The 17,293-nt window shown below is 46.2% G+C and overlaps 1 protein-coding gene across 4 annotated transcripts in view; it reads left to right on the top strand.

Moving 5' to 3' along the window:
• The first annotated feature begins 262 nt into the window (after nt 1-262).
• SFXN1 (sideroflexin 1) overlaps nt 263-17,293 on the top strand; it is a 37,780-nt gene continuing 20,749 nt past the window's right edge. For 2 of the 4 annotated variants that reach the window (XM_044229318.1, XM_044229309.1), the window contains exons 1-2: nt 263-352; nt 12,970-13,144. In XM_044229318.1, coding sequence (XP_044085253.1) covers nt 12,981-13,144 — 164 coding nt within the window. In that variant the 5' untranslated portion in view covers nt 263-352; nt 12,970-12,980. The remainder of the gene's footprint in view (nt 353-12,969; nt 13,145-17,293) is intronic. The other 2 variants (XM_044229291.1, XM_044229300.1) reach the window with 1 other exon arrangement.

The raw sequence follows: 17,293 nt of genomic DNA, 5'->3' as shown, positions 1-17,293 counted from the left end.
TGCAAGATCCTGGCAATAAAGAAATGATCAAGTAGGGCGCAGTGCCCTCGGGGAAACCCAAACGGAAAGCAATGGCGCTGGCCTGAGCAGAGAGGGCCTCACAAGGCAGCGAAGATGAAGTTGGGAGCTGACCGCTGAGACCCAGAGCGGGGAGGAGCCAGCAGCGAAAGCGCGGGCACGGGGGAGAGCGCGGGGCTCCACGCGGCCGCGCTCCCTGTGCACGGGGACGCGCTCCGAGGGCGCGCACCAGGCGACGGCGGCGCGCAGGGCCGCTCTGGCTGGAGAAGCGCTTCCGGTGCCGGCTCAGGCGGCGCTTTTCGGGTGCTGCAAGCAGCGCGGGCGGCGGGGAGCGGTGAGTGGCTGGCGGCGGCTCGGGCAGGGCTGGGTGGCGAGTGCGCAGGGAGCCCCGCGGAGGGGCGAGAGCCGGGGAGCGGGCGCGCGATCGCGGGCCTGCAGCGCGGAGAGCCCCCCTACTTCCCCGGGCGGGAGGTCGGGAGCCCCTGGCTGTGCCGGCGATTCCGGGGCCGGGGGCCTGGGGGTGGTCCCTGCACCTTAGGGACCCCTGCCCTCCCGCTGCCTGGTACCTTCCCCGCCTGCAGCAGCCTGACCTACCCCTGAGGTCCCCCTGAGCGACGTGATGGAGTGCGTCTCTCCCCGGACGGGAAGGGGCTCGCCCATCCACGCCGGCACGCGCCCTGCCACTCTGTGCCCGGCTGCCGCGTGACGAAACTCCCTGCGGTGAGGCCACCCAAAATGGCTGCCGCGGGGACAGGCCACCGCGCTACAGGCTCGAGGGGTTGCCTGGTGACCGGGTGTTACCGACCCCGTGCCCCCACATTCCTAGCCCTTGGCTTCTCCTCCTGGCGCACAGCTGGGCTCCAGGGTCAGAGAGGAGACCACCTGGCCTCTGCCCTGGAACCCGCAATCTTTCAGGAAAGAGGTGAGAGAGTGGTCCTGGACCCGCCTTGCATCTCTCCATGCTCTCTTGATCTTTCCCACGAGTCACAGATCTCTAACCTTCCCAGAATGACAACCATGGCATCCACTAAGTGTATGTAGGTGACTTAGGTCCATTGACTTTTACATTCTTCCAATCCTGTGAGATTGTGGATTTTGCTTTTATGATCTCAATACAAAAGCTGGTGGTACTTAGAGAGGTTGAGTAACTTGCACAAGGTCACACAGTTGGCTGCCTGTAAGGCAAGGCCAAGTCTCAGCTTAAATGTTACTTGCTCAAAGATGCTTTTCCTTTACTGTGTTGTCTAAAACTGAGCCCTCAGGCAGGCATTTTTTGTTAGGCTACCCCTGTCTTCTTTTCTTAAATAGCATCTGTCATCAGTTGAAATTAACTGTTTCCTTGCTGGTTTTTTTTTCTCATCTTGTGACCAGGGCCTATTTTTGTCTTGCTCACCTTATCCCTCCCTGCATGAGCAACTGCTTGTACCCGGTAGACCCTCAATGAATATTTGTTGAGTATCTGAATGAAAATGCCTACTTCTGAGTGACTTCAGAGCTCAGGCGCTTAACCGCTTTATGGTGGTTAACTGCACTTTGTTCTGAACACCCACTGCATTTTGTTCATACTTTTCTCAAACTCATAATCCCTTCTTCTGCCTGGCCTTCTAGAGTTTGACTTGGGCGCCTCTTGATTTTCTCTTCCATTGTCTATCCCCAGTTTCCAGGCATTATAATAGGTAGGAACCGGGTATGTAAGTAAAGAAGGAGGCTTTGTGGCTCTTATGGTGCTGGACCCAGACTTGACATATAAGATATATAAGAAGAGCAGGGGAGGATGAGTGGAGGCTCGACCAAGAAGTTCTGGGACCTAAGTAGGTCCTTTCTCCCTTTAGGACTGCAGGTATCTAGCTTGCAAAACAACAATTTGGAAGGAAAGATCTATCTGTTCCTCTCTAGCCTAGGCCTATGTATCATCGCTCCAGGTATGCGTTCAAGGTGTTTTAAGACCATGGGCCTTCGGGACAAGAGGCCATATCTGTGGTTGTAGTTGTCAGAGAGGAACCCGTATGGCAAAGGCTGGTTGAACTTCAGGGTCAGTCAGATGTAGAATGCTCTTAATACTCTGTAGAAGTTTTATGAAATCTCATGTGGATGGGTAGAGAGGGGTGCCACCTGGGAGGAAGCATCCATCCCCCACCCCTTCTTTACTTCCTGGGGAGAAAGCTTAGAGGCTATCCAGAGCAGCAGTGACCCTAAGAGCCTGTCCATCATCCAAACTTTTTTCTGTCCAGTACCTTAGAATAAAATATGGCATCTATACCCGTCCTACGGTGCAAACAATGGTCAGATGTATTTAATTGGAGTATAGTCATGGTGGACCTTTTATATGAGGTTAAAGGTAAGAAATCAGTATCAATAAGTCATAAAAAGGCTGACTTAGCTACCATGTGAAAAGTTGTTAAGTTAGAATAAGTATTAGACCTATGCATAAATATACAAAGTTCAAAGTTACCAAGTTTTAGTTAGCTATTACTTTGTCCCATGTTTTCAGAGACATTATATGTAACCTGATTTGACTCTTTCAAGTGGGTAGTAAAATAAATACTCAACTGAATGCATCCAAAATATTACAGTTTGGTAGTATTTTAACATTTTTAGAGGCTGATGCCACCATCTCAAGTAAAAACCAATAGAATTTTTTTTTTAAATGGTTGAGAACTTTACCCATCCTAAGTAAGTGATTAAGAATCCCACACCCAGGGGCGCCTGGGTGGCTCAGTGGGTTAAGCCGCTGCCTTCGGCTCAGGTCATGATCTCAGGGTCCTGGGATCGAGTCCCGCATCGGGCTCTCTGCTCAGCGGGGAGCCTGCTTCCCTCTCTCTCTCTCTATCTCTCTCTACCAGCCTCTCCATCTACTTGTGATTTCTCTCTGTCAAATAAAAAAAAAAATAAAATCTTTAAAAAAAAAAAAAAAAGAATCCCACACCCAAAGTTGATTTAAGGCCCGGAGTATGGCTGATGATTGCACTGTCCCCGGGATGTTCTCAAGTTAATCCAAGAGTGGATCTGCATTGTGGGGTGGGAGACAGGGTGAGGAGGAAGCTGGCAGGGAGACAGGTAGAAGGCAATAATTTTCCATGTTTTCTTGATTCTAGAAAAGCCCCCTGGAATAGAGGAGAGTGTGCAACAGAAAGCCACTGATGAGTAGAAATTCATTTTGAAGGAGTCTTGTTCTTTACCCAGGATTCAGCCTTCTGGTCTATAATTTGATCTCCTGTGTGGCCACACCCATGAGAAAGGAATGGGGTGTGTGGACAACCAGCCCAAAGCCAAACAAATTAGTAAATGGGCTTTTTAGGCTCCTCTGGTTAGGGTGATTACCCTTGGCAGCCGCATCACCCCTGGCCTCCCACAGGTCAGAAGCGTGACAGAAAGACAGACAAGCAGCACTTCTGGGCTCTGCTATCTTGGGGGTGATGCTTGATTTTTCTGAGCAGCTCTACAAATAAGCGGCATTTTCTTGGAGGACTGAAATAAGGATTTCGCATCTCATAATGCCTTAAAAGCCTAGTGTCTGGCACATAATGAGTGCTCAGTCCTGTCCCCCAGACAGTGACTTTGGCAGGCTGTTTTGCACCTGCCCAGCCCCAAGTAAGCAGACCAGGGCGACCCGGCTTTCTTACCTCTTTCAAGCCTCTTTTAGAGTTGTGTTAGTCACCAGCAAGTTTCCAGTTTAATAATGTAATTTCCATTGTTAATTTTTAGCCAGGTTTAAAGGTCTTTGTTAGTAAGTCCCTGATGAAAAACACATTCTCTGTTAACTTGTTACCTGCAGAATTTTGAAAGAAAATTTTTTTGCCAATTTAAGTATTTTCTTGGCATGTAGCTGAAGGTCGGAAAATAAAGTTTATCTTGGAGAAAACTGATTTTTGTTGGACATTTCTGATCATCTTCTTCAGGCACCCAAGCTCCGGTCCTTTGCTCCCACAACCCCATCACCACCCCCCCCCCCCAACACACACACACCAGCAGCAACTGCATTTATGGGCAGGACTTCAGCCAGTGAGGACAGAGCTCCCACTCCTGGGAGACTGACTTATTAGACGTGTGCCCTGCCTTTGTTTAGCATTTGACAGTTAATAAAGGTTTAAAAGCCGTCTGGTACACTTCAGCTTACTAATCCTACCAACTCTGTGAGCCGACTCTTTCCTCCATCTTGTAGATAAAAATACTGAGGCTCAGAGATGGGAAGTGACTCACTCGGTGACATGGCTCGAAAGGAAGTGACAGATCAGGACTCCAGTCCACACTGCGCTTGGTCCAGTCCAGTTCTGATTCCAAAGTTTGTCCGGGTAAAGTGCTCAGAGGACCAGGCCACAGGGCAGGGAGCTAGCCTCAGCAGGAACCTGCCAGAAAGAACAGGCCAAGCCACCAGCCAGGAAGTCATTTAAATGTCCTTGCTAGTCCTGCAAGAGGCTCAGGGTCTTCTCTCAACTGGTCAGGCATTGGGTCATTTTTTTGTGTATTATTTTTATGTTCTTTCCAACATAGTTTTCCCAAATTTACCTAATCAGAGGATACCGCCGATGTACTTCTTAAAAATCTAACTCCTAAGCCTCACCACAGCTCTACTGAATCAGACTCTCCAGGGAAATACCTCCCTTCACACATTGGCACCCTTCCTCACTCGAGCAAGTTCGCTACCCACCCCTGGAAACTGAACTGTTATGAGGGTTGGATGAGATGATAATACAAGGAAAGCTCTCGTATTGTTATTAAATTAGTGGTTATTATGAAGTAGTATCCTGATTTTATTGGTAAAGATCCAGGAACTTGGAGCTGTGGGCTCAGGTGTACGAGGCCATGGCATCATCGCTGGAGCTGGGATGTGAGCTCAGGCCTGCTGTCAACACAGACATAGTCGCCTGACCAGTACACACCGCTTCCTGCCTTCTCTCCGCCCAGGGATCCCCAGTTACAGTCCAGCTTGGAGCCAGGAAGGCAAGCGCAGCTCACAAGCTCGTTCAGTGAACTTATCTAGAGACGAAACTGATCACCATTGCCTTGCTGGTGCAGACTTCACCAGCCATGAGGCTTATGTGCGGTGGGAGGGGGACCTGGGCCTAGGAGTGAGCGGGTAGTCCTCACCCTTGCAGAGCTGTGTGCTGTGTGCTGACGGTGTGACGTCTAACCGACCAGGGAGGCAGAAATGCCCTCCTAGAACTGTTCACAAAGATGGTGATGTAGTTTAAATAATGCCTTGGGGAAAGATGAAGTTCATTAACATTGCCAGCCGGCGTGTAATAGGTCATGCCTTATAAGTGGAAGGTATTTGTCATGGCACTCATTTGGGCTTTAAAAGTTTATTAACTTGGGGCACCTGGGTGGCTCAGTGGGTTAAGCCTCTGCCTTCGGCTCAGATTACCGTCCCAGGGTCCTGGGATCGAGCCCCACATCGGGCTCTCTGCTCGGCGGGGAGCCTGCTTCCTCCTCTCTCTCTGCCTGCCTCTCTGCCTACTTGTGATCTGTCTGTCAAATAAATAAAGGATTTTTCCTTTAAAAAGAAAAAAAAAGTTTATTAACTTGGAGTACATGGTGGTGCAGTTGGTTGAGAGGCCAACCATCGTTTCAACTCAGGTCATTATCTCCGGCTCATGAGACTGAGCCCCAAGTTCAGCTCTGCACTCAGTGTGGACTTCCTTGGGAGTATCTCTCCCTTTGCCCCTCCCCCCACACGCCCGCTATGTCTCTCTCTCTAAAAATAAATCTTTTTTTAAAAAGATTTTATTTATTTATCTGAAAGAGAGAGCGAGCGAACATGCAGGGGACAGCAGCGGGAAAGGGAGATGCTGCTCAGCAGGGAGCCTGACACGGGGCTCAATCCCAGGACCTCAGGATCTTGACCAGAGCAGAGAGCAGTTGCTCAACAAACTGAGCCATCCAAGTGCCCCTAAAAATAAAACCAAAAAAAAAAAAAAAAAAGCTTATAAACTCTGCAACTTGGCTATTAACAGATTTCAGAGCAGGCTTACTCCATTGAAATAATGGTTATTTTGAAAAGTGTATAGATTTGGATACAGGAGTCATTCAACAAGATTAGTGATCTGATAACTCAGTTGAAGCCTTTATCGGCGGAGTTAAGTGATGGCCATACCCAGTAAGCTCTATGTGTGAAGCATGTCTACAAGTTTTTCTGGGGAAACTTAGGTTGCATTCATTAAAATGTTTTGGTTTTTTTTTTTTCAACTTACGGTTTACTGTATGTGGGGTCTTTCCAAAACCAGGATCAAGTCAGTGCTGGGTACAAGAGAGGCCCTCAGTGAATACTGAATGCATAAAGTAATTTTGTGAATGAATGAATGAATGAACATAAAGACCTGGAGAAATTCGTTTTGATGAGGCTCCCTGATACTATATTTCTGTAAAACCTTAACCAGGAGATTGAGTTTTAAGCTATTTTCCTCCTAAGAGATTATTTCTGTCCCCTTTCTGGGGTCAATTAGTGAATCAACATGTATAATATATAAAATAATCTCTTTAGAAATGACTCATTTAAATGCAGTCTAATCTTCTAATGGTTAATGGTCCCAGATAACCACGTCCTGAGTTCATTGTAAGTGATTTTGTCTTTAAGTGATAAAGCCTTGACTATCTTCTGATAGCTAAGTGATGTCAGTCAACCACAGAAAACTTTTTCAAAGCTCACTTTTTTTTTTCTCCTAAAAGGATATTTTAATACCTTTAAAATACAATTTTTTCTTTAAAATTACTCATGGAAAAGATTCTTAAATCTGGATTAACAGCTCAACTGCTGAAACTTCAGGAGGCTTCTTACAGCTATGTAAGTATACAAGGAGGTCCTCTTCAGCAGCCATCTCCCTGTCAGGTCTCTGTTCTGGACTCTTAACAGCCTCTGTCTCCCTCAGCTCCCCTAGTCCACCTGTTCAGGTCGTGAAAGCTCCATCTGTTGAACGTCAGACATGTGCCAAGATGATGTGGTGTAAACCATCACATTTGGCTGTTGACCATCTGCAGTTATCAAACCCGCTGGTAACTGGCTCGTAAGTTCCTGCGGGGCAAGTTCTTCACTGAGTGCTCCCCCCCCACCGTGACTGTGACGTCCTGCCCCTCCTGTCTCTCTCTTCATGGCCTCTCCGAATTCCTGAAGACCGTTCCGCAGGTGCGCACAACCGTCGAAGCCTCAGGTAGACACCCAAAGGGAGAAGCCTCCCCACTGGTGTCTTCTGATTCTCGACGTGGCATCTTTCACTTGCTTCTGGTGTGATAAAGCCACTCAACTCACACATTCTTGAGCACATTCCTTGGTGTCCTGTGCAGTCCGTCCCTTTAAGGTATGGCATTTCCCTTACCCATGCTACTGCTGCAATCCAAAGGGATATATGTTCTTCTCTGAGACTTTTTGTTTGTTTGTTTGGGGTGGGGGGAGGGAGAGACCATGAGCGACGGGAGGGACAGAGGGAGTGGGAGAGAGAGAATCTTAAGCAGACTCCACACCTCGCATGGAGCCCAGCACAGGGGTTCCATCTCACCACCCTGAGATCATGACATGAGCCCAAATTAACCGACTGAGCCACCCAGGCACCCCTCTCTGAAACCTTCTTTTGAGCCATACTAGTTCTTGCTCATTCCTGCTGTCCCCAGTATCATCATAAAGTTGTACAACATAATGACTTCATCCAGTGTTCTCTGCAGAAATTCCTAGTTGCTGAGTACCTGTTATAAAGCTGCCAGAACCATGTGCTCAGCTGTGTTTGAGAACAACTCCCCACAAAGGTATCTGATCTTTGACCAGGTCCACCCTGGGTGGGGAGGGTGAAGGAGCAAAGCCCAGGAACTGTGAACCTCCAGATGGCGGTGCCCGGCTGAACCAGACTGCAAGGAAACCAAGCTGGTTCCTTTCTCTCCCACCCCGGGGGACTTGGCTTCCTCCCCACAGAGGTGCCTAAGGTGGCTTTAGCATCCCCAACCCTCTGACCCAAACAGCTGCCCCCAATATGCAGGGACCACCAGCAGCTGCTGCCCACCAGCCAGTGGGTGCCCAGGACACGGTGGTTTGACCAAGCAGTGACGCCCTTGGCCCAGCCAGCAGATGGAAAGGGGGCATGTCCACGGGACCCCCTGCCACGTGGTGGCAAAGTCCCAATGCAGACACATTCCCCCTGGAGGTGGTTGCGGTGTCAGAAGCCCAGGTACAAAATGCAGCACTTCTGGGGTGCTGATGAGAGGGGTCCCCAGCAGCATCTCAGTGCCCCCTGCCCCAGCACCCTGACTCAATGCACCAAGAGCTATTGCTTGGCCCTTAGAGTGCCCAGGCCTGGGGCGGGGGGGCCAGGGCGTAGATGACTGCCCCAGGGCCATGGGGGGACCACTCCTGGCCCCACAGTTTAATGTTGAATAGAACATAGATTTTTAAAAGGAAAAAAAAAATGAAAGTAGGACTCTTGATTACAGAAACTGGTTGATTTATTTAGAGTTGAGAAAGTGAATTGTGCTTGAAGGTTCATGCATGAAAAGGTTTGTCTAACTGAAACATGGGAGTTGCAGTTAATAATTAAAATTTTACCTGGATTGAGATCAGCTGTCCTTGTAAGAATGTTAATATGGAATCCCCTGATTAGGCTTTTTTATTTTTTTTTGCAATTCGTAGGGGCAGAGACAGGTTATCAAGGCTATCTAGTCTTCTTATGCCAATATATAGTGCTATTTGAAATCCTTTCTAAGTAGGGAAAATAGTGCTGTATTAGTTTCCTATTGCTGCTGTAACAAATAACCACAAAGTTAGTGGTTGTAAAATAACACATCGTCTTACAGTTCTGGAGGCTGGAAGTCGAAAATGAGCCTGTGTGACTTCTGGAGGCTCTTTGCCCTTTCCAGCTTCGAGAGTCTGCTCACATTCCTTGCCTTACCACCCCATATCACCCCAATCTCTGCTTGTTCACTGCTGTTCCTCCGACTCTGCCTCTCCTGCCCTCCTCTGGCAGGGGCTCTTGCGATCACATCAGGCTCACCTGAATAAGCCAGGCTAGTTGCCCAGTCTCAAGATCTGTAACTTAATCACACCAGCAAAGTCCCTTTACCACAGAAGATAACATATTCACAATGTGTGGGGCTAGGATGCGCACATCTCGGGGAAGGGGCATACAAGGCCCCTCGCCATAAGCTTTCAGTTTTGGGGTTTGGGTGGGCGTGGCCTGGAGTCCAAAGTTCAGCCTCCTTCCTCTCTTGCTGGGTAGGTAAGGGTTCCTTGGGAGCAAAATCTCGGATTCTGACCTACCTCTGCCAGAAATGTAGATAGTGTTCACAGGGCCCACTGTTGTTGAGAGCTGGGATGGAATGCTCTGCCACAGGCACGTAGTAAAGGCTTGCACTCTCAGACAAGCATCTAGCCCAGTTCCTCGCACGTAACACAAACTCCAAACATTCCCCACTTCTCCCTTTTTCCTTTGCCTGTTAAAGACTTCATGAGGCCTTCACAGCCCTCTTGCTCACGTGCTCCCGAGTCACCCCAAGCTCCCCCCGGTCGTGCAGAACTTCACGGCATCAGCACAGCATCAGTAGGAACGTTTGCCTTTAGAGGAATAAGGAGGGCCTCAAAGAGACCAGTTCTGTGCAGGTATTGATTGGTACACTTGGAGGGGAACATAGCTAACGGAGAGTGGTAGAGGAGAAGGAGGGAGCGGGCACACTCGTGCCCAGGAGTGCAGCCCCGCTCTGGACCTGCGGCTCTTCTAATGCCACTGGCACCACTCACGCAACCTGGACAGATTATCTCCCTCTCCCTGCACCCCTCCTCCAGGGCCTCTGTTTTCTCTTCTGTATGGTACAATTAAAAACCGTGGGTCTTTTTAAAGATCCTATCCAGCTCTTGTGCAATTAGGATGTTTTGATTTTATAAAGTAACCAGGTTTTAAACCCAGGTCATGTTTGTGGCAATGTGACCTAAATGTTGCTTTCTATTTCAGAAATTGGAGATGGTCTGTTATGGTTTGTTAGATGATGTATGTTAGGCATAAAGGACAGATAGTGATGGGGAGGGTTGTACTTGCAGGGGAGAAAGAGTACTGAGCCCTCGGTTTTATGAGAGCCGTCTGTATCAGATATCCACCAGGGAACGTAGTGACAGTTCGGGCCTGAGGGACGGCATAGGCAGCACAGAGAAACGCCGGGAAGGAAGCCGCCGCAGCTGCCTGTGTGGCCACAGCCTGGTGCCCAGACTGCTGGAGGGCCGGACCAGAGTGCCGGCACAGTCCCACGGCCCACCTCATGCTGGGCCTGCGGAATCTGCATCTCGAGGCAGGAGATAGTAATTGTCTTTGCAGGGATGAACAGTTCTCCAGGGAGGACGTTTGATGTGTGTGTGCAGTCTCTCCCTGCTTGCTGCACTCATGGCTCAGAATTCTTAGAACTTGCAAAGACGACCGTCTCTGCAGTGTCCCCCTCCCGTAGACTGGCCCCTCGGGGTTGTATGCTCCTCTCCTCACCATTCCACCAGGGGGTGTCGCCACCTACCAAGGTGTTCTTCCTTTGGGCCAGTTGGACTAGAGGAGACGGTCTTGCAGGACGCCGTGCTCTCCTTGCTTTTTCTCCCACTGGTCACTCGTCGTCAGCCTCCTTTGCTGTAACCCCATCCGCTGAATCCCCTCCATGCCTGGGGGGCACGGAGGCATCTCAGCAAGGTGCTGGGTCTCTGCAGACACCTCTAAAAACTTCCGCTGCTCTCCTGGATGTGAATTGGAGTTTTTGGTTTTGCTTTATTGCATGTTTTATAAGTAACACATGTGATATAGTGTAATACAAAGTTTAGACATTTCTTATACGATGGCATAGCTCTCTAAGGTCCATTATATTTCTTGCATCCTTGGGCTTCCTGCCCATGATGGGGATGTGTCCTAATTTGAGATTTAGATGTTTCTGTCACCACAGCTCAGTCAGCCAGAGCCCAGCGGGGGCAAACCTGTAGACCAACAGAGTCACGCTCAATGGCTTCCTACTTCGAGAGAGACCACACACCAGAGGAACAGAGTATGTCTCACCAGCAAGGGAGGAGCTAGAGCTTTTGGAGCATCTTGGAGAGTGGTGGACTTTCAGCGAGGCTTAGTGAAGTCCTATTCTGATTGGCTCAAACCAGGGCTGGGTGTTAAGGTCTAGACTGACGTGGCCCCACCTCCCTATTTCCTTGGAAATTACAAAGTTAAGAGAAACGTGGAATGCCGCGTCCAGAAACTCACTCATCTGAGACTCCACACCTATGCAGGAAATCCAGTCTCCTTTTCATTGTCCAGAGTGGGATGTTTCATTCTTTCTGTTTCCATTTCAAGTAGCAAAGTTCCTAACAGTGTGGGATTATAGAAGAAACAATGTCTCAGTGAGATCAGAAAGCCTTAGTCATTCAAAGAAGGGCAGTGTTAGGACACTTCATCGCTGTGACCTTGGGAGAAGTACGGCTTCCCGTTAACCTTGCACCTGACTTTGTGCTTATTGTTCCAGCTGGCTTTGCAAGTAGTGGGGCCGATTTTTACTTTCTCCGTCTCACTGACCAGCTGTCTCACGGGCACTGGATTCCTCCCACCCGTTGTCCTAACATGCTCGATTTTGACCCAGTGGGCTAGGATACATATTAGTTTGAGATTTTGATGAAGTATAAATGACCAAAGTACCTAGCATCTGCCCTTGGCATTGTAAGGTACCTAAGAACTTGAGAAGCACTAAAAAATAACTTAGTGGAAAATGACCTGGAAAAGAAAGCTGCTATTTGAACTGATATTAGAAATGTAGGGAAGGGAAGCAGGAATAACAAAAGAAAAGCAGTGGTTTGAAGCCTTCATAGGGACTTGGTCCTTCAGTCTCCTTAATGTCACACCGAGAGATCTGGTCTAAGGAGATCACCAGCTTTGAGGGAAAAGATAATAGACAAGGATACATTATTTATCATGGTGAAAAACTGAAAATAATTTAGACATCAAAGGTGTTGTTATATACCTAAAATGAATATTGAGTGCCATGGGAAATGATCATGAACATGAAGTAGGTGCCAAAGGAAAAAAAAAAAGGAAAAATCAGGAAATTAAAATACAAAGTATGATATCAGCTTTATTTTTTTATTTAGATGCTATGTATAAAAAGTGTCTGCAAGGAATCACCAAAACATAAAGGACAGTTATCTCAGTGTGGCTAACTTATCAAAGATTCTGTTTCTTTATTCTATATTTTCTACAATAAACTTCTATTATTCAGAGCATTACCATAAGCATGCATTACAATAATACAGTGCAGTTCTAAAAAGAAGTGTGTATCACTCAGAGAAAGAAATTAGTTACTTTTAGGAAAATAGTGATGGTTCTTAGCTGTAAAATAGGTATTATATGAGGGAGATGATAGGCTACAGTGTTACTCGTATTCATGGGCTTGTCGGAATGTGTCTTTCCCACCTTGTCCCTGTTAGATTGAGGGACATAACTTTGCATTTTTGATTGGTGGTTTATATGCTGAACAGGCTGACTGAATCTGAGTCTTTTTCTAATTGTAGTATTTTTAGCATGTAACCCTTTTTTGCATAATGAGTCACTTCTACCAGTAGAAGTAACAAATTTAGTAGACCAGAATGTAGTAGTAGCTTGGCATTGGTTGTTATGCCCAGAAAAGGGATTTCAAACTTTAAACCCTATTACTACTGATGTTATTTTTAACTTTTTCTATTTCTACTTTTTCTGGAGTATTTCTAGGCTCCCAAAAGTTAAAGAATGATTAAATACTATGTATCTATCAGGAGAAGTATGTGAGAAATTACTGAAATTTGGTTACGATCCATTGAGATATATGGACAAAGGAAGTTTAGGATTTAGATGGTCTTTCTGCCACTTATAGCAAAGTTATTTTTATAAAGAGGAATGTACATAAGTCTTTATCTGGAAATAAATGTGACTATAGAGTTTCTAAAATGTGTAGCAACACTGTTAAGTCTTCAGTAGACTTGTCTTTTTGACCCTCTAGAGTCCAGGACTATGTCTGGAGAACTTCCACCGAACATTAACATCAAGGAACCTCGATGGGATCAAAGCACCTTTGTTGGACGAGCCAATCATTTCTTCACTGTGACAGATCCCAGGAATATCCTGTTAACCAACGAACAACTAGAGAATGCAAGAAAAATAGTGCATGATTACAGGTAACCTTCATGATTATGCTTTTTTGATTAATACAGTAATAGGTCATGTTAGCCTGTTGTCTTTTAAACCTTCACTTAGTGATTTTGCAACTTTTCTTTTTTTTTTTTTTTTTTTTTTTTTGCAATGGAGTCATCTTTACCCACCCCCCCAAAAAAAAGAGGAAATAGGAAGGCGTGTTTTATCCCCAGAGGCTGAGCCTTAGTGCAGATATCCGGTGTTCACAGTGACCTGAAAATAAGACAGCCATCCCTCCAGCTCCTAGGTACCAATCCATGAGGTCCCCTTTCCCAGGACTCTGCCTCCTACTCTCTAGTTCATCCCTGTATCCATAGCCCACCCCCTCCGCGTGCATCTTTCTGTCCCCAGATGGCGAGAGCACCATGCAAAAAGCAGGTGGTCAGAATTAGAGTAGGTTGGTTGCTTCTGAAATTAAGCCTCAGTGAACGAACCTTGCCCGGAGGGACTCGGACGGAAAGATGCTGTAGCAGGTTTGTAGGTTTGGGCTGCGGTTCATGGATTCAAAGAGCCAGTTGTGACATCAGAGAAGAGCGGTGCTCTAACACGGCAGCGGTCACAACTGTCTCCATAAAAGACCACATGAGAAATATGTTAGGCTTTGTGGGCCACAGAGGGTTTCTGCCCCATAGTTTTCTCAGCTTTTTATTTTTGTTTTGGGTGTTTTTTAAAATTTTATATTTTTAAAAATACAATCTTTTAAAAAATTAAAAAGCCACTCTTAGCAGGTGAGGCAGACAGGCCACAGACAGTAATTTACAGACTCCTGCTCTAGGGGGAGTCAGCCAGAAGCTGAGATCTGGAGCAGCGGGCGCTACGCCACCCAAACATGCCGTGAGCGGCACCCACAGGCAGGTGTTTGATGGTCACATGGATGGTCAGGGAAGGAAGCAGGGCAGTCTTCAGAGTTCGTCATCAGACACTGAGGCTGGCCAGATCTTAGCCCATACCAGCGCATCAAGAGAAAAGAGCTGAGCGGCAGAACATCTTGGAACCTTATGCCAAAGTACCAAAGAACGGACAGAGGAAGAGCAGAAGCACACATCAGGAATTCGGGAAGGGAGGTGTTCTGTGAATCTGGAACAAAAGCCATAAAGCAGAGAGGTGCAGAAGAAAAGACAGAGGAGTTGAAAAGAAGACGTAAAAGCATTGCAAAGGAGCTAACACTGTGAGAGCAAAACAGGGGCAGTGGGAGGCATGAATTACAGCGCTGGCTTGGTGAAAAAGGAGCAACAAAGACTGGAGAGTAAACCCCGAGACACTCCTCCAGTGGGGGAGAGCAGAGGTTGGCATGCTTTCCCCGCAGAGGGCCAGGGGGCGCTGTTCTCAGCTTTGCAGGCCATACATTCTCTTGTGCATATCCTTGTTTTTGCTGTTTTTACAACCCCCTAAAAGTGTAAAAACCATTTTTAGCACACAAGCCATTCAGAAACAGTCCATGGGCTATATAGTTTGTCAGTTCCCGATAACAGATGGGAAGGTGGAAGCAGATTGGGGGTTTCCAAGAAAGGGGGGAAAGCCTCCAGAGGAGCCTGCTTTTGGGGAGATGAAAATATTCCATACCATGACTCTGGAGGTGGCTGCACCACTCTACCTTTTCCAGAACTCACCAAGTCATCCACTTAAAATGGGTGACTTTTACTGCAATTAAATTATACCTCGGTAAAACCGATTTAATTTTTTGAAAAAGGAGATGCTTCCCAATTAATTTGCCACACTGATACTGTAAATGACAGAAGTACACTGAAAAAGTACAGTGGCCCATCTTGCAAATTAATAATGTAAAAATCCAGAATAAAATACAAGCATATCAAATCCAGCCTTTCCTGAAAGTGTGAACAAGTAGGATTTATTCCAGGAATAAAAAGTTGTTTAATTTTAGGACATCTATCGGTGTAATTTCTCACATTGAAGCAAGAAAGTCACATCTTGTTAGATGCCTGAAAGAAGGTTAAATTATCCATATGTTTCTCAGAAAATAATTGATCAGCTAGGAGTAATGTACTGTATTTCTTTAATATGGTAAAGAATACACACCCACATTAGCAGCCAGCATCACACCAAATAATGCCAAATAATGAAAGAGTAGAGCTGAACGTCCCAGACAGTTCAGCAGAAAAGCAATCCTGTGGAATATTTCACCCCAACACCAGAGAGGGAGAGAGAGAAAGAAAGGCAGAAAGACAGAGAAAGATAGAAAGGAAGGAGAGCGGGGAAGAAGGAGGGGAGAAGGAAAGAAAGAAGAGAAAGTGGCTTCCATAGTCATATTTGGAAAAGTTTATAGCCCATTTTCTTTTTTTTTCTTAAGATTTTATTTTTACATAATCTCCATAGCCAACATGGGGCTTGAACTTAAAACTCAGATCAAGAGTTGCGTGCCTCACTGACTGAACCAGCCAGGCACCCCTATACCCCATTCTTAAGGATGTCACATCCCAATGACTGCAAAAAATTCCAAGAAGTATTAGAATAAATAAAGCCATTAGTCTGTTTTCCCAAACTTGAACATGGGCCTTTTTTCTTTCCCGTAACACCTTATAACAGTCCCCTAAAAGTCTTGCTCTACGAGGTACTCTCTTTAAAGTCAGGAGCAAGTCAGGGATACCTTTATCTTCACTGTTGTATAACATTGTTCTGGAGCTCTAACCAATTTGAAAGACCCAAAAAAGAAGTAAAAGGGGTGCCTGACTGATTTATCATTGGTCCATGGGATCCTGAATTTGAGCAGCATGTTGAGTGTAGACATTGCTTAAATAAATAAATTTTTAAAAAAACGAAGACAGATGAAAGAAGATGTACAAATCATAAAAACGAGATAATTTCTTTTGTCTTTTTTTTGCAAATGATGATTTTCTCACCAATCAACTAAAAAAAACCCAATGGAACAAGTAAGAGAATACAACAAGTAGGCTACACAAAAAGTCAACAGTTTCCTATACATCCGCAATAATTTATTAGACAATATTATGTTAATAGCATCCATAAGGCCAAAAATACACATAGAGCTATATATAAAATATCTGGGATTACATTTGCCCAGAAGTGTGAAGCAGTTCCAGGCCCACTTGGGGGTGGTCATTACAAGAAGCTTTTGATAACCGGAGAAACATGCAGTAAGTCTGGATGAAAAGTCTTAATACAGTACAGGTGTCAATTCTCTCCAAATCAGTACAGTTTCAGTCCAAATACAATTGTGCTCACCTATAAAACTGACAGAATAATTCTAAGCATTGTCCAAAAAAAAGAATGAGCATAACTTAGGTTAGTTTTTGTTTTTGTTTTTGTTTTATGACAGAGAGAGACAGAGCACTAGCAGGCAGAGGGAGAGGGAGAAGCAGGCTCCCTGCTGAGTAAGGAGCCTGACAAGGGCTCCTTCCCAGGACCTGACACCAAAGGCAGTTGCTTAACCAACTGAGCCACGCGGACGCCCCAAGAATGAACATAACTTAGGCACTTTTGAAAGAGGAGAGACTGCTGTTCTACCAGGCATAGAATAGATTGTCAGTGGGAGGGTGGGCCTGGGCCCCACAGGGTAGAGATAGTGAGAACTCTGTAGAAAGCCCCAACACCAACCAAACCCAGCATTCACAGGATCTCAACTGAGGATGACTCTAGCATTTCAATCTGGGTGTTAGGGTGGCAGAGCAGCCAATGGTCAAGTCAAGTTAAGCAAATTCAACATTTTCCTATCTTAAGATAAATTCCAAATAAATTAAAAACCTCCGTGACAATTAAAAACAAACAAACAAACAAAAATCTGAAACGAAAAATAACCCTGTTACGAAAGTGCAAGACGTAGAGGTGAGTATCTGTATAACCCTGAAGCAGGTCAGCCCTTTCTAGGCAAAGACTGCATTTATTCCTGCCTGACTACTTCAAGATAAAAATGTTCAGGGGAGCAGATAACACAGCTAACAAGATTGGCCTACAGCGGTTCAAGTTGGGTCAAGTTTACAGGAGAGCCGCTTTGGCAGTGAAGGTGCTGCCCCGCCCCCAGGATCAACGGACATACTCAAGTAGAGAAGAATGACAAAAAACATATTCGCCACCTCAAAATTTTACATAACTTTGGGCTCAGCATTTGTTTCTGATTAATCTTAGATGCAGGGGAGAGATTTATTAAGGAGATTGAC

The sequence above is a fragment of the Neovison vison genome, chromosome 1 (genome assembly GCF_020171115.1).
Source record: "Neovison vison isolate M4711 chromosome 1, ASM_NN_V1, whole genome shotgun sequence".
NCBI classification, from domain to species: Eukaryota; Metazoa; Chordata; class Mammalia; order Carnivora; family Mustelidae; genus Neogale; species Neogale vison.
This window is presented reverse-complemented; position numbering and strand designations above follow the sequence as displayed.